This window comes from Eretmochelys imbricata, chromosome 16, assembly GCF_965152235.1.
Source record: "Eretmochelys imbricata isolate rEreImb1 chromosome 16, rEreImb1.hap1, whole genome shotgun sequence".
NCBI classification, from domain to species: domain Eukaryota; kingdom Metazoa; phylum Chordata; order Testudines; family Cheloniidae; genus Eretmochelys; species Eretmochelys imbricata.
The window spans coordinates 13219914-13243658 of record NC_135587.1 but is presented as its reverse complement, the minus strand read 5'-3'; the positions used below and the strand labels follow the sequence as shown (position 1 = coordinate 13243658).

The 23745-nt window shown below is 40.4% G+C and overlaps 1 protein-coding gene across 7 annotated transcripts in view; it reads left to right on the top strand.

Moving 5' to 3' along the window:
- Window positions 1-21777, top strand: part of CDK5RAP2 (CDK5 regulatory subunit associated protein 2) — a 106385-nt gene extending 84608 nt beyond the window's left edge. For 5 of the 7 annotated variants that reach the window (XM_077836195.1, XM_077836194.1, XM_077836192.1 and 2 more), the window contains 10 exons: window positions 1303-1419; window positions 4722-4911; window positions 5117-5238; window positions 8173-8421; window positions 10273-10407; window positions 10513-10772; window positions 13027-13173; window positions 15265-15403; window positions 19531-19577; window positions 21124-21777. In XM_077836195.1, coding sequence (XP_077692321.1) covers window positions 1303-1419; window positions 4722-4911; window positions 5117-5238; window positions 8173-8421; window positions 10273-10407; window positions 10513-10772; window positions 13027-13173; window positions 15265-15403; window positions 19531-19577; window positions 21124-21183 — 1466 coding nt within the window. In that variant the 3' untranslated portion in view covers window positions 21184-21777. The remainder of the gene's footprint in view (window positions 1-1302; window positions 1420-4721; window positions 4912-5116; window positions 5239-8172; window positions 8422-10272; window positions 10408-10512; window positions 10773-13026; window positions 13174-15264; window positions 15404-19530; window positions 19578-21123) is intronic. The other 2 variants (XM_077836193.1, XM_077836196.1) reach the window with 2 other exon arrangements.
- The last annotated feature ends 1968 nt before the right edge of the window (window positions 21778-23745 follow it).

Here is a 23745-nt window from a genome sequence, read left to right as displayed (position 1 = left end):
CTTTTGAGTTCACATAGCTACCTTAATTCTAATATATAGATAGTAAAGTGCCATTAGTGCCAGGCTCCTAGAGCCTTTGAATCTTTCAGTAACGACAAGAAGCGTGTCTCATGGCACACTGCATCCCAGTTAGGTAGTGGCTAAGAGCTTCAGTTGGGATTGCAGTAAAATGAGGTTAGTCAGAGAAACTACAGCACGTCAGATTGAATTGCTGTAGCTGAAAGGCATCCACTGTCTGCATTCAGCTATTTCTTTGCCACACGGTTATTTGTCTATCAACTGAGCAGTTGGCGCCCATTTAGTTGTCTTGATCTTTGCTAAAGCAGTAGCGTTTGGGTCAACCATTCAATAAAAATATATTTTAAATAGCACTATTAATCCTAGTGGATCCTGAAGAACTTTGCAAGTCTAAACAGATGTACGCGTTTTACACAGGACTATAGCTTCATTCCTCATTGAAATGTAGCCACCCCGGGAGTGGAACATGGCACAGCATTGTAGGGCACATGAATAATGTTATATCCAGTTCAAACTGCACGTGGCATTTAGGGAGGTAGAATGATTCCCCAGGCTTGTCCAGGACACCAGAGTTAATTCCTTTGCTCGTTCAAATGCCATTGGATTTTTAGTGACTACAAGTGGCCAGGAAGAATCTCAGTTCTTAATCATAGGCAAAGGACAGCAACTCCAGCAGCACATTCCTTTAGCACTGTGTTGGGTCAATGATTCAGCATTAACTTGGTATTGATGACACTTCTGCTTCCACTACTTCCCTGCACCACCCCAGGTTTTCCTTGAGGGACTCCCATGCCAATTCTAATCCAGTCACACTCTGCTTAGCTTGTGAAAGCTGAATGGCTCTCAGCCGAGGTGGTATGGCTAAATGTAATACAGTTTGAACAAAGGAGATGTACTGGAATTGATCACATGTTAAATTTCAGTACAATACTCTTCAATTTAAAAGTGTGTGATGGTCTCACAGGACTTCTTGCAATTTGACGCACTACGTTTTTTGGCTGGTGCCCAAAGATGGTTGCGTACCAAATCTTCCCGAGATAATTTAGCAGTTTTGGTAACGTTAGCACAATGATTGATGGTACTTAGGATGCAGAGCTTTGGTTTACTTAGAGTTTACCTGAATTGCCTTTCAGTCTGCAGCAATGATAACCTTCAAAATATATAGTGGATAAATATCTTTCATAACATGTTTTTCTGCTTTGTTTAAATTGTTCTTGTCTGGAAAGTTTAATCTTTACTGACCTAGAGATGACTCATAAATCATTTTTATGTATATATTTATAGGTTCTTCAAACATTTTTATCCATGGCTCAGAGCAACATAATTCCCTGACTTCTGAAATTCATTTCCTGAGGAAGCAAAATCAAGTTCTGAATGTAATGCTTGCAAAAGGATCTAGAGGTAAAATATGAAACTCTGCTTTAAAGGAGCAGCTTGCAATTTGGAAAGCACCATGCATTTTTATTCCAATCAGAAAACAACAAAGTATTTACTTTTCTTTCATTAAATTGCCTCCACAGCTCTCCCCACTCGTGAAATTGCATGACCAGCCTTTGTATTCAAACGCTGGATCATAGGCATGGAGGAGTTGGAATAGCAGCACTCTACCAGTATTGTGCTGCTTCTCTCTCTGCCCATAGCATTATCTGTTTTTGTGTCCTCTTTCATTTCCTCTCTCCCTCTTTTTTGCATGTGTGTACATTCCTCTTTTCCTTTCTGCTATTTTCTCTCCTTCCACCCCATTTTGTTGTTGCCCACTTTCCCAAGCTCTGTGTTTAAAGATCTTGCCAAAGGAAATTGGCTAAAATTATTCAGTTTCATTCTGAATGGAGCTCCTTTCAGGCAGAGCTGGCTGCAAAGGGAAATAGACTAATTTCTCTTAAGGTTCTAGAGCCTGATGCAGAGGGAAAACTGGTTAGTTCTAGTCAGTTTCCCTCTGCAAGCACTTTACCTCAGTTCCATTATTTTTGAATAATCAGTTTCCCTTTGCACCTTCTGAGCTTGGCTCTCAACTCTCCTCAGCTCCACATGTGCTCTAAGCAACAAAGTAAAATTAATTCAGCTCCCTTAACAAGAAACTCTTTAAAGCATGTAAAGCTAATCCTTGGGTCAGATGCCTTTCTGTGTATGCAGAGTGGTATATGGACCGTTTGCATAAAAGAAGCACATGAACTCTCCCCCAGTTTCATGTTTTCTGATCTAGAATCACTTGGTCTTTAGCAGTTTATTCAAGGTTTATCTTTCTGTCAAGGTTCCTCCCGCACTCTGAACTCTAGGGTAGAGATGTGGGGACCTGCATGAAAACCTCCTAAGCTTACTTTTGCCAGCTTAGGTTAAAACTTCCCCAAGGTACAAATTAATTTTATCCTTTGTCCTTGGAATATCCACTGCCACCACCAAACTCTAACTGGGTTTACTGGGAAACGTAGTTTGGACATGTCTTTCCCCCCAAAATCCTCCCAACCCTTGCACCCCACTTCCTGGGAAAGGTTTGGTAAAAATCCTCACCAATTTGCATAGGTGTCCACAGACCCAAACCCTTGGATCTGAGAACAATGAAAAAGCATTCAGTTTTCTTACAAGAAGACTTTTAATAGAAATAGATGTAAATAGAAGTAAAGGAACCACCCCTGTAAAATCAGGATGGTAGATACCTTACAGGGTAATTAGATTGAAAACATAGAGAATCCCTCTAGGCAAAACCTTAAGTTACAAAAAAGACACACAGACAGAAATAGTCATTCTATTCAGCACAGTTCTTTTCTCAGTCATTTAAAGAAATCATAATCTAACGCATACCTAGCTAGATTACTTACTAAAAGTTCTAAGACTCCATTCCTGGTCTATCCCCGGCAAAAGCAGCATATAGACAGACACAGACCCTTTGTTTCTCTCCCTCCTCCCAGCTTTTGAAAGTATCTTGTCTCCTCATTGGTCATTTTGGTCAGGTGCCAGCGAGGTTACCTTTAGCTTCTTAACCCTTTACAGGTGAGAGGATTTTTCCTCTGGCCAGGAGGGATTTTAAAGGGGTTTACCCTTCCCTTTATATTTATGACACTTTCATACTGCATAAGCTAGTGTTGCTTTGTTTGACAATATGTTTCTAAAGTCAGGGCTTAGGTTTTGTAAGAATTATGTCTAAGCCCTGGTCTACACGACAAACGTTTATGTTGATTTAACTATGTCGCTCAGGCGTGTGGAAAATCCAGACCCCTGAGCGACGCAGTTATACCGACTGAACTCCGGTGTAGACAGCGCTATGTTGACGGGAGAAGCATAGGTAGCATCTTCACTAAGTGCTACAGCGGCGCATCTGAACCAGGGCAGCTGCATCCCTGCAGTGCTGTAAGTGTAGACAGGCCCTAAGTAATGACCATCACAGCAAAGCATTGTTGCCTTTTATTTTTAGTACTGAGTCAATTTCCCCCCGGGTTTGTGGGCATCTTCCCCTTTTTATCTTGAGAATAAATACCTCCTGCTGCAGAGTTTTTTGGTCCCTAGTATCTGTCCAGTCTCAGCCTTATCTCTACTCCTGTGGTGTTAGATGAAGCCATATGGGCACCTCCTGTTGATTTTTCTGAACCAAGGCACTCTATTTCCAATGCAAAGCAAAAGGATTTAGTCACAATACATGTGAATATGAATGGGAATCATGTGGCTGAATCCCCACCGACCATGCTGAAAATGACCCCTTTTCCAATTCCAGTATTTTATTTCACCCTGTTGTTTTGCTAGCATATATTCATAGTTGGCTTATAGCTCTGTGCAAAGGTCTGGGATCTAGAATTATACCAGTATTTTAATATAAAACTAGAATAGTAGATTCCAGTGATATTAACCCTTTGCACCCTAGCTACTTCCCAGAGGTCTTGGTGTCCTGCTGCAGAATGTAACTGTCAATGAAGTCAATGGAAGGTATTTAAATCATGGGGTAAGAGGATTGGGACCCATGCATTTAAAAGCCCTTGGGAACTTCCATTTTCATAGACTTTCAGCTAGGTTGCTCTGTTGAGAAGGGAGGATTTCTAATGGCTGGCAGGTGGAATGATTTCTCCCTGCTTGACCTCCTGCTGGGAACTTCCTCGCTCCTTACCAGCACTAGCTTCCTAACATGACCAACTGCCCCTACTGACAGTTCTCAGTTAAGAAGCCAGTGTGGGGGAGGCTGGTCATGTCATAGGCAGGGGAAAACTGGCAAGGTTCTGATGGCATGCATGCGGATAGTGTTGGGAAAGAGCATTTCAACATTCAGTGGAGGGGATGGAGGGTTCATTGTGGGACAGCGAGAAAGGTAGGAGAGGCCTTACTCATACCTTCTCCCCTTCAACAGAAGACAAGTTTACTACTCAGTAAGAGCACTCAAGATGAATACGCTCCCCGTTGGAGGCTAATCCTGCAAGTAACTGAGCAGCCCTTTTCCTGCTGATTTTGTCAGATGGAGGGTGTCGACAAGTGTAAGGTAGTGCTCAGCCTCTCATAAAATTGGGCCATGAGTGTTCTAGGGGTTAAACTCTACACTCCATTCAGGCACATTTATCTACCAAAAATGCATTAGAAAACTGGAGTACTAAAATCATAAAACTCACAAGAGCATCTTATTTCTATTATTACTCTGCCAATGCTTAACGAGTTGAATTTGTGGAGTAGTGTTGTTTGAGTACATTGTGGGAATTGCAACCAACTTGTATTTTTTCTTATTGCAGATAAACAAAAGGAAAATGAAAAGTTAAGAGAATCCCTCTCTAAGAAGAATGCAATCATTGAACATCTTCACAAGGATTATGAATGCTTCAAGAAAGAAAATGAAAAGTTGCAAAAACAAATTGGCAAAAAGGAGGATGAAAATAGACATTTGACTCACGAGATTTACAGCAGTCGTAATGAATTAAACAGGTATTGATCCTGTCTCTATTTGACTATTTTCTCCTCCAAATGAACACTGTGTGTCATGCATGTGTTTAGCAGTGGCCGTTACTGAGAGCTGCATAATTACATTCAAGGAGCGGGGAGAAAATTAGAGGGGCGGGGAATTTTAGATTTTAAAGAAATGAATAAGCAAAGTTCACCTCTGACTTATGAGTACATTGGAACTTAACAGGTGGCAGACAGAAATGAATGTAAAGCAACATCAGCTGTCTGAGAATGACAAATTACTGCAGTCACTCCGAGTTGAGCTAAAGGTGTATGAAAAGTTGGACGAAGCAAGGAGAAGGAGAACAGGTATAAAATGCACTGTCATGTCTCTGCTTTGTTATTGCAGCCATACCAGCTCTGGCTGTGATCTTGTCCGATTACACAAGACAGGAGTTGTGCTGATTCAGTATTTCTTTGGTTTTACTTAAATTTCCATTGCTGCTACAGAAAGTAGAATCATAGACCTGGAAGGGCCCTTGAGAGGTCATCTAGTCCAGTCCCCTGCATTTGTGGGCAGACTAATTATCTTGACCATTCCTGACAGGTGTTTGTCTAACCTGCTCTTAAAAATCTCCAATGATGGAGATTCCTCAACCTCCCTAGGCAATTTGTTTATGAACCACCCTGACAGTTAGGAAGTTTTTCCTAATGTCCAACCTAAACCGCCCTTGCTGCAATTTAAGCCCATTGCTTCTTGTCCTATCCTCAGAGGTTAAGAAAAACAATTTTTCAATCTTTTACATACGTGAAAACTGTTATCATATCCCCTCTCAGTCTTCTCTTTTCCAGACTAAACAAACCCAGTTTTTTCAATCTTCCCTCACAGGTCATGTTTTCTAGACATTTAATCGTTTTTGTTGCTCTTTTCTGGACTCTCTCCAATTTGTCTACATCCTTCTTGAAATGTGGCACCCAGAACTGGACACAATACTCTAGCTGAGGCCTAATCAGAGCGGAGTAGAGCAGAAGAATTACTTTTCGTGTCTTTCTTACAACTCTCCTGCTAATACATCCCAGAATTATGTTCGCTTTTTTTGCAACAGCATTACACTGTTGACTCATATTTAGCTTGTGTCTGCTATGACCCCCAGATCCCTTTCTGCAGTACTCCTTCCTAGGCAGTCATTTCCCATTTTGTATGTGTGCAACTGATTGTTCCTTCCTAAGCGGAGTACTTTGCATTTGTTCTTATTGAATTTTATCCTATTTACTTCAGACCATTTCTCCAGTTTGTCCAGATCATTTTAATCCTATCCTCCAAACCACTTGCAACCCCTCCCAGCTTGGTATCGTCCACGGACTTTATAAGTGTACTTTGTTTGCCATTATCTAAATCATTGTTGAAGATATTGAGCAGAACTGGACCCAGAACTGATCCCTGCAGGACCCCATTCGTTTTGCCCTTCCAGCATGACTGTGGACCACTGATAACTACTCTCTGGGAATGGTTTTCCAACCAGTTTTGCACCCACTTTATAGTAGCTCCATCTAGGTTACATTTCCTAGTTTGTTTATGAGAGGGTCATGCGAGACAGTATCAAAAGCTTTATTAAAGTCAAGATATACCACATCTACCGCTTTCCCCCTATCCAAAGGCTTGTAACCCTGTCAAAGAAAGCTATCAGGTTGGTTTGACACAATTGTTTTTGACAAATCCATGCGGACTTTTACTTATCACCTTATTATCTTCTAGATGTTTGCAAATTGATTGCTTAATTATTTGTTCCATTATCTTTCCAGGTACAGAAGTTAAGATGACTGGTCTGTAATTTCCTGGGTTGTCTTTATTTTCCTCTTTATAGATGAGCACTATATTTGCCCTTTTCCAGTCTTCTGGAATCTCTCCCGTCTTCCATGACTTCTCCAAGATAATCGCTAATGGCTCAGCTATCTCCTCAGTCAGCTCCTGCTGATAGTTTAGGCTTTGTCTACACTACACAGCTTTTAGCTACGCGGCCATGTGGCTAAAAGTCAGGCAGGGTAAACGCTGTTTGTCGGCACTTTTTCTGACAAAATACTTCCACCCCCTATGAGCGGGGTTCGCGATGTCGACAGGAGAACGCCCCTGCTGACACCGAGCCATTTACACTGCTGCTTCCCGTGCAAAACTTTTGTCTTTTGGGGTTGGGGGGAGCTTTTTTAAGCACCTGCGAACGACGAAACTTTTGTCGTTTTGTCATTCAATTGGCAGTGTAGACAAAGCCTTATTAGCAAGTGGCCCTCTTCCCTCAGAGTCAGTATTAAGAGAACATCTCCTACATTGTGTCAGGGATAGCGTGCTGCTGGAGATACTATTGTTTGAATGGTATGTAAAATTGAACCCCTGCCCACTTGTGGTTATTAAAGCTGTAGGGGAAGGGAATGAAACCTACCTGACTGCTTCTTCCACCTTCCAGGAGCAAGGGGGCAGAAACCCTTCTGAATGAACATCACATTGGTGGAGGTACGGAACAGCCCTCATTTTCGTGGCACGGTTTCTGCAAAATCCAACGGAAATCTTTGCAGAAATTAATGCTGTTCCTTGCTATGTTAACTTGAATCCCCTTTATAGTTTGGTTTAGTGCCCAGCTGCAGCAGAAGAACCCAGTTGCAAAGGGACAAAGGGAGAAATCTCAAGGATAGAACTAAATTTCTCTGCAGAACTTGCAACATCCACATAATTAGAGGATCACAGCAAACTTCCTCCTCATGCAGCTGCAAACCCCTTCCTGATGAGTGGAGAACCTTTTTGGATCTTAGGGTGCAGGACCTCAGGAAGCCCTTTTTGTGCTTTGCCCCTGCTATGAAAGGGAAGAACAGTGCCCTGAGAGTTTGTCAGTTTCAGATTGGTTCCTCTAGTTGCCAGGTGATCACAATTCCCTTTGTCAGTGGTACTCCATCCCTTCTCTTCATGCCAAGATTACCCATTCCTTTTTTTTCTTCCCCCTGACTGTGCATTAATGCACTTCAGATTTTATAAATCCTTTCCATTCTAGTCTCTTATTAGTCATCATCTTGCTTTTGGCGTGCGACGTATTAGCTTTCATTGACGAAATGAAAAATAATTTTCAGCTCTTATTAAATTGTTTGAGGGTAGAAGCAATTAAGATTTCCTTTTTTTTGGTCAAACCATTATCTTAACGCTGTTTGTAGTTAATTCTTAAGATTGAGAATAAAGCTGGCTATAATTTACTTGCTAAGCATTTTGATAATGTCTAACATTATTTTAATTGTTAACGATATTAAGTGTTTCTTTTAAAGACATCTTGGATCCTGGACATGAAGAATTCCGAAAAGATCAAAATAATCCACTTGATTTACATGAACTATTGACTGAAATACAGAGTTTGCGAGTGCAGCTTGAAAGAAGCATAGAGACAAACAAGACGTTGCATGAAAAATTGGAGGAGCAGCTTTCAAAAGAAAAGAGAGAAGAAGCAGCCTCAGTGTCAGCTGTGAATATCAACTACCGTTTCAAACGAGATTCACAGCATTATACGGGAATGAACGGTACTGTGCAGTACTTGCTGTTATAACACTGTATAGAAACCTGCGCCTTGTTCTTCAAAGATGCCTCTCTCTCCTAAGGCCTTATATGACATCAGCTATGTTATTTGAGCGCTGTCCATCAGCTTTTCAAATCTCTTTCCTTTTAGAGTTATTAGTGGACGCAGAGGTGAAACGAACACTGTCTGTTCGCCTCTAACTGTCAGTTCCTTTTCATTCAGAAAAAGGTTTGCGGATGGTCTCTGGAATGGATGGATGACGAGGTTAAGTTTCCATAAATTTTGCTTACCTGGGGGTTCTTTATTTAATGCAGAGCTCTCCAGCATTTGCTAGAGGTGACTGTGCATTACTCAAGAATGATCAGGAAGTGCACTGGCTGGTCTTTGTGTAAATCAGCTGTCCCCTTTATACCTTGAGAAGTATTTTATCTTTATTTGCACTGGTGTTCAGTGATAGCATTGTAACAAATCAGAATTCAGGGGAAAATATAGTGAAGTATTTTACACGGAGAGTACAGAAGGCACAAGGATCCTGTCTCCTCTGTGTCCCTCATGGACCCTGCACTCAGGAGAGCACAGACTGTTTCCTCTTAGTGCCCTGCAGACACAAGTCACCCAATAAAGGGGTGAGGAATGAACCCACCTCTCTTCCCTCACACTAGCCTGCCTAAACACCCTGCTGCACTACAGAGAGCAGGTTACACCAGCCACAGGGGGATTGGGAGAGTTTCACACACATGCACCCATGTGGGTCTATCTAGCCCAATCTTCCTTGTACTCTGTATAAGATACACAGATTCTCAACGAATCAACCATCAAAAACCTCTCATTGACTCTCCACCCTGCCCAGTCATAATAAGATCTTATGGACATCATCCCCCCATCCTCCCCTACCACCTGTGAGAAAAGACAATGGCAGGTTTTATTCCCCGCCAGGTGAGGAAGACCCTGAATGCAGAAGAACCAGTATGTTAATTCTGTGCAGGGTTTTCCGTGCCATCAGCACCTAGATTACTGTAACATTTTCTACATGGGCCTGCCCACTTGGGGCCACTCAGAAGCTTAAGTGGTGCAAAATGTTGCTGCTCGCTTGCTGAGCAATACTGTAGGTCGTGCAGGGAGCCCATAACACCGATAAGTGTACTGGTCCTAGATGCTGGTCTTATCATAGAATATCAGGAAGTCATCTAGTCCAACCCCCTGCTCAAAGCAGGGCCAGTCCCCAGTTTTTGCCCCAGATCCCTAAATGGCCCCCTCAAGGATTGAGCTCACAACCCTGGGTTTAGCAGGGCAATGCTCAAGCTGCTGAGCTATCCCTCCCCACATCAGCTTGAATGATTAGAGACCTGCTTATCTGAGACACCATTACTTTCTGCCATACTGCTGCAGCTGAGACTGGAGGGTTGGGAGGGAAGGATCCAGGTGTGGGTTATTTGAGTGCAGACAGGGCAGGCTTTGAAGGCTCTGTGACAAGGCCTGGATTTCTTAGCCTTCTGGCCATGCTCCAGTGGCTGTCTTTTCTCATAGGTGTTTGCGGGGGATGATGTCAATAAGATCTTATGATGACTGGGCAGGGTGCTTTACTTTTTGTGGAGTGTCAGTGAGAGGTTTGTAATTGTTGATTGGATGAGAATATTTTACTGATGCATTTCCAGTGATTAGATTTTGAGAGGTACCCAGAGATTATGTGCTAGAGAAATAAATATACGCATGCCCTGAGTATTGGAGAGCTTCGCTTTACGGGGACTCCTGCTGCTGAAATACTCAGATTTAGGGAGTAGGACCAATGAGAACTTTCTACTGAAAATAGGTTACCTGCTTACTGATGCACTCTCTTTCTGTTCTGGATGTATAGATGTTGGTCACAAATTCTCTGCTCCAGGCAGTAATGTATGTGAATTACAAAATTGTGGACATGGCACATCACCAGCAAAAGCAGGTACACCCAAGGACAAGAACATCATAAATAAGCAAATGTTCTGTATCCCAGGTTTGCCTTTTGAGATTTAGTACGGTATAAATTACTTTCACATTTTGAAAGGATCAGGCTTTAAAAATTAAGTTAAACTTATTCCCTCCCCTCTCCCCACTTTAGAGATGCAACTAGCATCTAAAGAAGATTTAGACAGCTCTTCGCGGTGCAGTAGCAGCTCATCCACTGGCACATCATGCACCCCTCGTCTTGTTCCCGGTCATCGGATGTGGGCAGACAAAAATGGACGCCATATCCTTGGCTTGATTGAGGATTATAATGCTCTACGGAAGCAGATCTCAGAAGGGCAAAAGCTGGTTTCTGAAATGGAGGCTCCTCTTAGAGAGAGCACTGGGATGAAACACCTGGAACCTGGCGTAAAGGTACACATTGAGAATGACCAGGGGGAAATGAATTTGCCTAGTGTAAAACATGTAGATCAGATAAATGAGCTTCCCTGAACAACTCCACCAAAGCACCTCAGCCTTGACATGTCCTACTCCGGCTCTTCTACTTCTAGGTCCCTTTTGAACACAGATCATCAGCTGCACGATGATGTGGACAAGTGACCTCCTCCTAGGCCTGAGTGAACAATCTCATTTTTATCTGTGGCTTTAAATGTGTTTTAACCTGTGTGTCTCACAGGTGAAACTACTACTTCAAAATAGAAGTTAGGATTTATTACATTGGAAATATAATCAGAAATCAGATAATGAAAACATGAAGACAAACTATGTTAAAATGGAGTTAAGGTGGAAAGTAGAACTGGTTGAAAGTCAGACTTTCCATTCCGCAGGAAATTTCAGAACAAAAAGTAGAATTTTCAAAATCCCTGGGGAGAGGAAAATCTGAACGTTTTGTTTTGAAATAACTGAAGCGTTTAGTTTTGAAAATTAAAAAAAAAAAAAAAAAAAGGCAAATGTGGAAATTCAAGCCCCAGGCCCAACCATGACTCCTTGGGAGTTTAGGTTCCCCATTGGGATTTTGTAACTATTCCGAAACAGAGTGTAATTCAGATTTAAGGTTAATTTAAAAGAAATCCAAACTTGTCGAAGTACAGAAATGCAAAATTAAAGTTGATTGGGTGCCTTAACTCTGCCCTGTAATGACTCCTCCACAAAATAATTGATACATATTAATGATGGCTGTCATACTAAGTTAAATTGATTTTTGAATAAACAGTATCTTTCATTGCCGTGTCTCCCCCCCACCCCCTTTTATTTATTTATTTTTTTTGTGTCAGTTGAGTCTAGGTGGGAAATCAGCAGCTAGTCTAACAAGTTGGGAATTTCCCAACTGGTCAAGTTTCAGCTTTCAAGACACACTGTACTGGATACTCATCAGGCTTCCAGTTGTAGCATACTGATATAGAGTTATCATGGCCGGGCTATACTCCTAGATGTAATAATCTATTCTGCTTTTTCCTTAAATAAGCAAAATGCTTGGTTTGATGTAGGAGGAATATGTTGTATTGAGTTTTTCACCACTTCCCCTTTTATTCAAAAGAAGAAAGGGTGCTTGATTGACTATGTAGAATCTTATACCCTGTGCACATCCATTACTAAATTCAGTTAATAGACCACATATGTTAAGGTTGTTGAAAAATCCCTGCTGGTCTTTAAAAAACGGGGGGATAATTATATCGTGTTAAATTGCAGTGCATCTCTTTACCAGTTTCATATTAGCAAAGACATTGAATGTAGAGCCCATAACAATTCTGAACATTTTTTCAGGCATTGTATGTGTGCTTATATACTATAGTGATGTCATGTCTGCATGACACTTAAGACTCTCTGAAGTATCTCACATTTTCAGATGACCTAGTTAAGATACTAATAATGACTGAAGAAGTAATCTCCCAGCATGATTGTAACTTGTTTTGTTGGTGTAAAGATAAAAGCAATAAGTTTCACAATTTGCAGTCTACCACCAAGCTTTACATCTCTGAAGTTTCAAACTACTTAGCAAATGGGATATTTTACATGACAGGAGGCTTGTTGTTAGATAACAATGCTAAATAAGCATTCACATGGCATGTTGGATGTGGGAAGGCAGAACAAATGGTTTTCTCCCACTTCCCCCCCATTGCCATCACTTTGGTAATTCATTTGCTCCCCGTGCAGTCTTTCCCTCCTCTCTTCCCTTTATTTCATGTTTATGCGTTTTCGTCAATTTGGTTTTCTCATCTGTCAGCAGAGGAAAACATTTTAAATGTGCCCTGTTAGTTATTTTAGCATTAAATGGAACAGTTTAAAGGGTCTGCAAAGGAAGAAACATCTCTATTGCTTAAATTGATGTCTGGAGTCATTTGACTTTCAAATAGCATGCCATGAAATGCAAATAGGGAAGGAAAAGAGATGCCAAGTATTTTCCACATTATAGCAAATACACTAAATGTAACCCATTATTAATCACTATTATTGATTAGGATAAATCCCCCCCTCCCCATTCTTGAAAAATGTATAATTCAGCACTCTCTGTCTCAACTATTAAATTAGTTTATCCTGGCACACAATAGCTTTGTTCCTCATCTTAAACATGAAATTCATAGCTACTGGATTTATACCTTTAATTAAAACCTACATTTTCATAATCCTTTAAAGATAAATATATCATGTTTCTAATCCTACTATACAGGTTCCCGACCAGGAATCACTGAATAACTTTTCTGCAAACATTCACACAGTACAGCAGATTTTAGAAGAGGCTGCACGTTTATTAAAACTTCTCTGGAGAGTTTCACTTCCTATGAAAGTTGTACACAGTACTGCTCACTGCAGTCAGGTACGATGTTGTTTCAGTGTAAAGGCAAAAGCAATGAACCATTCAGAGGTTGTTCTGAAAGTTACATAAGACGGTCATATATGAATCATGAAGTTCTTTTGAAGGTTATAAACCTGGTCTGGCCAACCTGCAGCCTGTGGCCACATTCTCCTTTACTATGCAGCTGCAGCTTATGAAGACTTTAAGACCAAATGTGTGATAGCTCTCATCTTTACTATGGATCTCCACTTTGGGGTGACTACAGTCCACAGCATGCAATACTTCATTTTGATCTAAGCAGAGGTGGCTCAGATCATGAGGCTATCATCTGCTCTATTTTATGCAAATTACATGTTATCCTTGGGTTCTAGGCAAATGGACTTTCAGCTGGAAAAAATTTGGCCACCCCATTATCGGCCCATACTCAGTCTGATTTATATGTTACAAAAAGAACAGGAGTAGTTGTGGCACCTTAGAGACTATTAGGGGCTGTAGCCCACAAAAGCTTATGCTCTAATAAATTTGTTAGTCTCTAAGGTGCCACAAGTCCTCCTGTTCTTTTTGTGGATACAGACTAACACGGCTGCTACTCTGAAACCTGTCATTATATATTACAGTAACACAGTAAGAATCTCCTTTCCAGTTAATGATAAGCACCCTATCTCATGGCTTTGATGTAATCAGAATGCTATGTTTCACCTTCATCACTATCACATCTGATCTGTAAAACAGAAATTTTTTTAAAGTGCAACAAAACCCCAAAACAACTTTTATAACCTTTTTAACTGAAAAGGATTACAATATGGAAATGAACTAACGTAAACGGAATGCATAGATAGGTGTCACAATATCACCACTCAACATTGAACTGTTCCAAGCTAAAAATCAAACTGTGGCTGTAAAATCTAATTTTTTTTCTCGTGAGATGTTTTGTGTGTGAGTGTATGCGTGAGAGAGAGACAGAACATTACTAAAAATAAATGTGTTGGAAGGCAAAGGTTATTTTAATAACATTCTTTTGTTAAAATGTTGCACTATCTTTAAAAAAATTATAAACTAAAGTAACCTGTGCTCTCTAGTATATCACTTGAGTTGTGATCCTGTAGTTGGTGATGCTATCAGAAAGCCTTGAAGGGTGTGTAATTCAGCTAGTACTGTGTATGTGTGTATTTAAATGTGTTCGTTGTGTGTGTGTGTGTGTGTGTGTATGAGCCTGTACTGCAACACATGCGCATACTTATCTGAACATACATGTATATTTCTGCACATGTGTAGACATTCACACACTATCTACATACACCACTGTCTCTCAAAATACACCAAATACAGAAAAAACTTCATTTGCATGCACATCCAAACCATGATGATAAGGATCAAGGCCTGCTCAAAATCTGGCCCCATAAGTTCAAGAGAGCTTGTACTTAGAGCTGGAGTTTGTGCAAGGATCCAGATCAGTGACATTGTCAAGTGACCTTGGCGTTCCGTTTAGTAGCCCTGTCCCAAAGGATAGTAATCACACCAAGATGATGGAAATAAAGCCTTTAAATAAACAGGACAGATTGTAAACTAATCTTGCAAACACACTGCTCCTGTCACTGTTATGATGCATTCAGATCCTCTGATTAAAAGCCATTTTATAATATATATATATATATGGAAAGTAGAAATACACAGTAGACCAGGTTCCCAAACAGTGGTCCACGGACTACTTATAGACTTTTGAGCACTTGCTGGTCACATGGTACTGGCTTGCTGTATAGTTTCCAGTGGAGAGCAAAAGAACTGATGGGAATGGAAGATTAAAGAGCAGAAGTAGACATTGGTGTTAGCCTTTTCCCAAAAGGTTAAAACATTAATTGCATTAAAGACAACTAAAAATGCACAAATACTTTCCTCAAATTAGTTTTCTGTGTAAGGAGTTGCCTCTTGGATGTCTTGTGGTTACAGATGGTACAGTTGAGATTGGGAGGGGTGGTGGCCATGAGACACTCCATTAAGAGGTCCATACTATGAAGAAGTTTCAAGGCTCTTTCACTAAATTGTTTAGCAGTTAACTATATGCTGTAGTTTATATAAGAATTCTGAAGTCATTATTTGCTTCTTTCAATTTAGGATGAAGGAATGAAAACAGAAATACTTAGACTCCATAAGAAATTGTCTGAGCAGGAGAAGAAGCTACATATTACTGTCAAACGCTTGCACTCTACAAACCAGCTGAAGGAAAACATGGAGAAAGTCATCATTGATCAGTGTTAGTGAATGATCTATTATTAGTTCCTCAGTTTCTTCTATTTTATTTCTGTAGATGATTAACTAACTGAAATGAAATGAATGAAGAAACTGTTTCTAGTAAAACCACTTCTGTTGAAGTGCTCCTGAATATATTTAATAGCCAGTGTTAAATGCTTCCTGGACTCTAAAGTATATACTATATAAAGCTTGAGGCTTTGTTCCATGAGGAAGAAATTCATCCCAGTGCATAAGGCAGGCTGACACATAGCTCTATGTCCCATGTCACTCCCCTAACTTAAGTGTCATGTAGGGACTTGTGCAGGCCTGTTGTAATGGGGTGAAATTTCACCCATAAGCCATTGTTGTATGATCCTCATTGTCAAAACAGATCTGTTGAGTTATTTCATTTAATGTACCAATTTCCTATCTTGCAAGGACTGTCTATTAAGGGGAAGCAATGTTTTCTCTAGTTCATTATATCTTTGTGGCCCTTTCCCTCTCAAAATAGTGATGATACCAGAGTCCTAGTAAACCTAGAATTATTGAGAGTTTTCTGGTGTGTTTCTGTGTTGCACCTCTATCACAGTAACTGGGAATAGAGTTGCTAGTCAAAGAGAGGTGCCATAGCAGCAGAACTGACCATGTGAAACATCCTGGGAAGAGTCTAGAATACTCTCTAGACTGTATTAGAGGATTGCAGAAGAATTGAAGAGGACTCGGTAGCATGAGGATGGGGAGCTTACTACTAAGCTTGGCAGTCCTGATGGGGAAAACTAGGACAGGCTGTAACATGAAATTTCGTTCTTAACAGCCATGTCCAGAGACTTATAAGAAACATGAATTAAATCACCTGCTTTTAATGTAGCTTCCAAAAATTTGTCAGAACTGCATATTCTGTAGTTGTATCAAACACCAAACAGTCCAGTTCCAACACAAAATCACAACGTTCAGGAACCTTAACTATTACACAAGTACAGCCGCCAACTCAAACATTCAAAACCAGGACATGTATAGGTATGGCAGATGCACTACAAAACAACTAAACAATTTATATCAAGCACAATCTTTAACCAGCCCTATTTAACTCATGTGTGCCATTCACCACCCAAACTAACCTCTACTACACCACCCTTAACTCTGACCTGTGGTTACTGGCTTACAGTCTTCAGTGTTTTGTTTGTTTTATGCCTGCCACTTCCCACCTGCTCCCTCCCCACTTCTCTCAGTGAATTGGCAGTAACAAGCCTTCAAGAGAAGATGGCAGTCCCACTCTGCTCATCCCTTGGACAGTAGGGGGGCTCCTACATCCTGCTACTTATTCTTTAAGCCCCACTATCTCCAAGCCACTAAATGATTCTCGTTTGACAACTCTCATTGATTAGCAAATAGGCAATAGGGAAGGAAGCGGGGAAGGAGACTTTTGGCTTAAGGAAATTGTAGTCCCATGTGCACACACGTATGGCTTTACAATAGTTTTATGGGATTTTTTAAAATGTGAACGTTAAAGCAAAGAAATGTAGATGTTACCCACCAATGAGCTGATTGGTGAGGAGCCTGTCTAGTCCCAAGACACACTTTCATTGGCAGTCAGATTGCATCTGCTAGCTGCACAATGCAAGGTGAACATTCAATGGGATACAACCCTTCTGCTTCAGGACCTCATCTGTTCACCAGCAGGGATCTGGAAGGAGCCACTTCTCCCCTCTCCCCATGCTATATTATGGCACATTTTGGTGCATCATCGCCTCGATGGCTCAAAGGTCTCTTCCAGCATGACATATATGCTCTTTTGAGTAATTAATCTAGAATTTAAAATGTTCTCTAATATCCGCTAAATGTGTTTGAAACGGCCTTACATCAGTGCCATGAGTTACTCAAATCATTGGCAACCACATTTCATTTCAGTGTTGTTCTGCTCCAAAACTGCAAACGTTTTTAAAAAAAAAAAAAAAAAGTTACCTGCATCTTTTTTCTGCAGCTCAGTATTTATAGGCTGTGTTTAGACCAGTCTTTTCAGAAGTGTCATTGTAACAAATGTCATTAACATTGGTTTTATTCAATCCAAATTTCTGTTTTGTTCAATTTTTTGGAAGTTAAATAGCTCAGTTTATGATTTCAAAAAGAATTCTAGAGTTATATTATTTTGTCTGTTTAAAAAATACCCTTGGGATGGAGTCTCTCTTATCTGGGATGACAGTCCCTGTCTTCTAATGACTTACACCCGGTGTAGACCTCTAGGGTAGTTCAGTGCGGTTACACAGGGTGTAAAATAGTGTAGATTTGGGGCTAACCCAACCACACACAGCCCCCGCCTCCCCCAAACACATCCAAACAGTTCACAACCTGTTCTGAATTAGATCTTGATAAAATGAAGCCATCATGTTCTAAAATCTCCTGATGCAAAATGCTGCCTGGCTAATAGCAGCTTACTATTCGTTTCATATACTCTAAATTCTGTTCATGTATGGAACTTAATATTTTTGATTTGGAAAAATCTAGTTTTGTCAGGTAAAATGAATTTACTAACAGTTCTTTATGAGCGGAGAGCACTGTGTTACACAAAGGGACCTTGATACAATTTTCTGTAAGTTTCGTTGATTATGGGAATTATGGATGTCAGGTTACTGTTGCCTTTTAGAGCAATTTCAGAAATGTTTCTAAAGTGCATCTCTCCACAAACTCCTGACCATGCATAAAGAAAGCTAGGTGAATCAGAGGAAGCTGCTACATTGTATCTTCATGCTTAAAGTTCCTATTTCAAGTAGCAAGAAATCACAAGATCAAAGTGGGTGACCTTCCCTTCCATCTTATTCTCCACAATCCAAATTCCTGCTAGCTGGGTAGCACCCCTAAAAGTCTACAGTCTGCCTTCAAGTCCCCTAGCACTATTAGCTTGAGTGTTCCTAAATATGTTTAGAGGCACAGATAGGCACATTCTCATGGCTATGAGTCTCTCTTACACATTCTTAGGACGAGAGAACTCTGCTTATAAACCTCATCTGAACATGTAACAATGCAGAGCCAAATTGCTGTAATCTGCCAGAGCTATAATTATCTCACGTCAGCTATATCCGTGGAGTTGGTGGGTTCTTATTATTGTAATGAAAAATCTTTATTATGCCTAAATTGTTTGTTTGTTTTTTAAGACTGGAATATTAAATTTCTACTTCAACAATATTTTTGAGCAGTTGAGCCGATAGCTTAGAGAATCACATTTTTAACCTGGCATTTCAAAGATCAGTTCTTTATATAAACAACCCCCACTCTATTCTTAGGTCTTTTTCTCTCTCAGGGGCTAACCAACCAGATTAATAGATAAAAACTTGGAACCCTTCAGAACAAGTCACTCTTGCATGATTTCTCCAGGGGGTATATAGGCTGTCATGTCCTTGAACTGCCAGTTCCTTCATGCTGGAGGAGCTGGCGTACATATTTCGCCATCTGTCCTTCCTCCCCCGCCCCCCCAATATCTTCCCTCTCAGTCTCAGAGAACTGATTTTAATTGGGTCATGCTTCATCTCCCCTTTCCATAGACTTTGACTTCCATGGAGGCTGCATTGAGCCCTTACAACATAAGTTTCTTGGAGCAGGGAATCCATTTGATCAGTATTGTAGAGGGCTATGCACATCCATGGCTCAAAATAATTCTCTTAAATTATTTTGCAGTGTTGCAATATACATGTTATTACTTGGTTAGTCCTAGTTATGGGAGGAGTATTTTAAAAGCTCTCACCCTTTTGTTCTGTATATCTGACAGGCAGAATAGTCAGGTGGACTGAGCACAGGCCTGGGAAATAGGCAATCATGAATTCTAGTTCTGGCATTGCCACTGACTGCCCCTCTGGTCTTGGGCAAGTCACTTAGCTGTTCATGAAATTATACCCACATCCCAGGGTTGTTGTAAGCTTACTCAGTGTTTGTACAACAATTTATATCATCAAGGGGTGTCAGTTCTCCTAGGTTTTGATAACTAGGTTGAAATGGCTAGGGGAAAAAGGGTGGATGGGATGGGTGGTGGGTCATTTGCCCAATTTGTAGATCTTGGTGTGTGTTTTTACTATTTTTTAACAGCACATCTAATAAATGCAAAGAAAGAAGTGTAAGTGCTAAGTAGTATTGTGTCTAATCTATACTCTCTCTTTGCAGTGGTTTTAACCCATGATGTTTTAAAGAAGGCTAGAGGAAACCTAGAAGTAAGTAAAATCTGTTTCCATGAAGTGCCCTGTGGTACGTAGTACTCTGCTATTGTAAGTACATTTAATATAAATTGCCATGTTAGTAATATACTTTGCAGCATTACTGTCAGTTGCTTGGTTTGTATTTCCCACTGGCCTGGTGTAAACATGAGGGGTTGGTTACATTCATTTAATAAATTTTCCTTAATATTTAATGTTTAAATGTTAAAATTTAAATTGCACATGATAGGCTTGAAAGGATTAGATTTTGTCGGTAAATGCCAATTTGTCTTACACACACAAACAGATGATGGAAATAGTTTTCAATCTAAATTTACAGATAGGCAAGGTAAGAAAAATGCTGCTTTGAGAACTTACTCGCATTTGTTTTAAGGATATTTACCTTGTAAATGTTGACATGGTATGTTTAATAGTTATAAAGCTTTAATGTTGTGAGTCTCAATATATACTTTCATTAAATAACTGATGAACCCCCCCAAGAATTCCCAAGTTAAAAATTTAAAAAATGCTTTAAAATAATTTATCAAACATCTGTCAAAATAATAAAAAAACAGTCAAATTCTGCCAATCCTACTTATAATTAGTGTTTACCAGATAACTGGCTCAACCCTGTCTTCTTGCTTATGCCTTTCGTAGCTTAGTAGTCCTATCCTTTCCCACCTCATCCAGTTGTTCACGGTCAGCATAAGGCCACAGTCCAGTAACCTCACTTCCAATGCCCTATCGTATCTTCTGCCCAAGCTCATGAAGAAAATCTTATTCTGTGCGGCCTTCAACATGTCTTCATAGTTGGCTTTGTTTTTTAAAATCTGGACCCAGTGGGGAAAGCTTCTGCAAACAGACATTTGCTAATGCAACCTTTTAAATTAGTTTGAGTTCTAAACGGTCTCCTTTTGCATCTCCAGAGCTGAAGTAGAGCTCTGTGTAGCTTGAGAGCTTGTCTCTCTCACAAACAGCAGTTGGTCCAATAAAAAATTATTACCTCAGCCGCCTGGTGTCTCTAATATCCTGGGACTGACCTGGCTACAACAAACCCTGCAAACCAACCCTTTCATATTTGATTTTCCTCAAGCACATTTAGACTTCACACCCTGGAGACCATAACATATTAACATCCCTCTCTGTCCTACTCTTTTAGTCATACACCCCTTTAATGACACCCCTGCTTGTAAACCATTTCCAACTTTCGCCACCAACTCCCCTCCATCCTTTTACAACTCTCATCTTTTATGAATCGTTCCTCCATTAGCCCCCTCACCAATGATTTCTCAAAGCTTTTCTTATCTAGATGTTGTGTTGTTGTCCCTACCTTGCCTGGGTGAGAACCTGATCATGCAAAAGGATCCTTATTCCTACAAGGAATTGTATTACGCTCAGCAGGTCTCCATGCAGAAGTAATAGGCCATGTTTGCAGATGGTCCTTTTGCAAGATCAGAGTCCTAGAGCATAAGATATGTCAATTTGGGGGCTATTCTAGATCTTGGAAAGTCCTATGTGAGTTTAAAGTGCTATGAAATGTATTAATAAGTGCTTTTCTTACCAGGTTCAGCCAGCTGAAAACCAAAAAGCAGCTTCACATACCAACAAGAAAAGGATTCTGTGAAGGACAAAGTTCCACTAATAAAGCCTGTTCCTTCATGTGATCATTGTGTAGGCTTCTTTACAGTTTAAGCCTTAATATTGATTGGTTTAAAAGGTTCGCTTGGAACTTCAGTAGATGACACCCTTTGACAAAACTATTGGGAAATAACTTATTTAACATAGGGTAGAGATTGGTTTTGAATATTTATTATATGAACAGGTACTGGAGAAAAGTGCAGAAAGTGTTTAAAATGGGCTCATCTGAACTTTTCTACGTTTTTCTTATGCTGTAATTTTTTTTTTTTAAGTAGATGCATTCTGTTTCTTCCTGTGGTACGATATTTCCTAGTGCCTAAAAGACTTAGTCCAGGTAGTTAGCCTTCTCCAAACTTCTTTTACAATGAATACTTGCAGCAGGGTAACAGTTTTTCTTTAGGTCTGCCTTGCATCACTGGATTTTAGGACTATGGGAAGCTTTCAGTATTTTAAAGCATTGTCAATATGTGCATGAAGGATTTTGCTGAGAGCTACCTGGTGTTGAGCTAACATTCTAAAGTAGCAATTAGAATCTGATGGTAGGTCTGAAAATGTGAATTAAAATCAGACATTTGTTAAACCTGTTCATGTTAATTATTTTGTTTGCAACTCCAGAGCTTTTGGAGCACTATCTTACCATAAACCACCTGTGATCAAAGTCTTCCCAATTTTTGGCTGGGTCAGTTGTTTTCTCTGAAGAAATATGGAAGCGTTCTTGCCCCTCTGGTGTTCAGTAATCACTTGGAGAAGGTGGTTGACAGAGATCTGCTTCATTCAGTTCCAACCACCTCTGCATTACATAACCCAAGCCTCTTAGAAGTACAGTTCAAGTGTAAACCCGAGTAGAATACACAGGTTTGTGGGGGTGCCCAGCACATCAAGGTCAGAGAACTTTGCTTAGTAGTAGCTGCAGGGGCAGCACTCCTAGTACAGCAGCCCCTCCCACCAGGTATTTAAGGGCAGCACTGCCCCAGCCCCCCTCAGTTCCTTCTTCACACCTGCTCCTTGAGTCTGAGCACTCCGTGTGCTACTGGACCTCATGCTTTTTCTGTCTGTGTTTGTGATTTTGTTATATTGTAGTTTATAGTTCATTATTGTAGTATCCTTAGGTTTTTGTTAGGTAGTAATTACGTACAGTTTAGCCTGGTGGGATGTCCTCTCCGGGTTTTAAACACTATCCATCATGTGGGGTAGCTGTCCTCAATAGTGACTCCCCCCGCACCACACACTTAGTGTTTATTGGGCCTGCTGGAGGGGCATATGAAGGAAGATGCTCCATCTGTAAATTGTGCAAGAAGAGTACAGAGGTGCCAAGAGACTTGTGCCTTAAGCAGCACCTTCTGGAGCAGGTCATGAGACGTGCTTTGGCCCCAGGGAAATCTGCAGATTGTCCTGTCCTGGAGAGCCTTTTGGAACCACCTTATTTCCTCAAAATTTCACGTATGAAACTGCAGCAAAATAATTTCATAGTAAAAGCCCTTGTACCCCAGCAACTATTGGTGTTTCTCTTTTACCAGTGACTTTCAGTGGGAGTTTTGCTCTTAAGTCACACGGGTGTTTTGTGTCTCAATAGGAGCTAAGCTCTCTCCACCTAACGTTGGGGCCAGATTTTCAAGAGTACTTGGAAATCTAGCCCAGCAAGGGAAGCGAAAGCACAAAAATGGAGTGCTGCTGTCTTTAGCTGACACCAGGGGGAAGCAAACTCATTGGGCTGCGTTGATAGGAATACATGGAAAAAATTGAAAGTTAAAAATAACCTTTGCAAATCAAAAGGAAAAACAGCGTATAGTCAAACTTGCACTTCACTCTCATTGTGCTCACATCTCTTTAAAAACATTGTTAATTTTACTAAGTAGCTAAATTATAGACACTCAGCTGTAATCAAAATCCGCTATACATTTCAACTTTCAAAATTAATCATCCTACGTTTTTGTGTTACAACACCTGAAAGAAACAGGTGGGCAGCTATATATAGTGCATCGGTATCTACTGGTTTGCCTGCAGCTTTTATTCACACCATCTGTATGTTTCTTATTTGCCTTGCCTTCCCCTAGACGATCTGCCACTCCCCCAGACCAGAACGCTGCTCCTGATCCCTTGCTCCCACTGTCAGTTGTGAGGGATGCATCCATTTTAAAAGGACAAGTGCCTCTCCTAGCATTTGGATGGGGGAAATGGGGGGGGAAATGAAAAAGAATTTCCAGCTGACCCAATTTCAAATATATCATTACCTCTTGAAAAAGAGACGATCCTGAGAGATCAAAGTATTTCAATTTAATGAGAAGTTCCTCTTAAGTGCACACAATTTATTGGGGCAGTTTAAAAATAATTAAAAGAAAAACCTTACCAGCTGGAACGCTGCAAAAAAGACAAAACTTATGGTGTGTTAATTTTGTTTAATGAGAACCAAGTTTAAATTTTCTTTAAAAATAACTACGGGGGAAAAAGACAGGAGGGATAGACAGAAGGGTTTAAAGAAGTCATTTGGTTTCTGAGTGCTGACCTTGCTTTTGTTTTATGCTCAGGGTGGGTAGAGGACTTGGTGGCC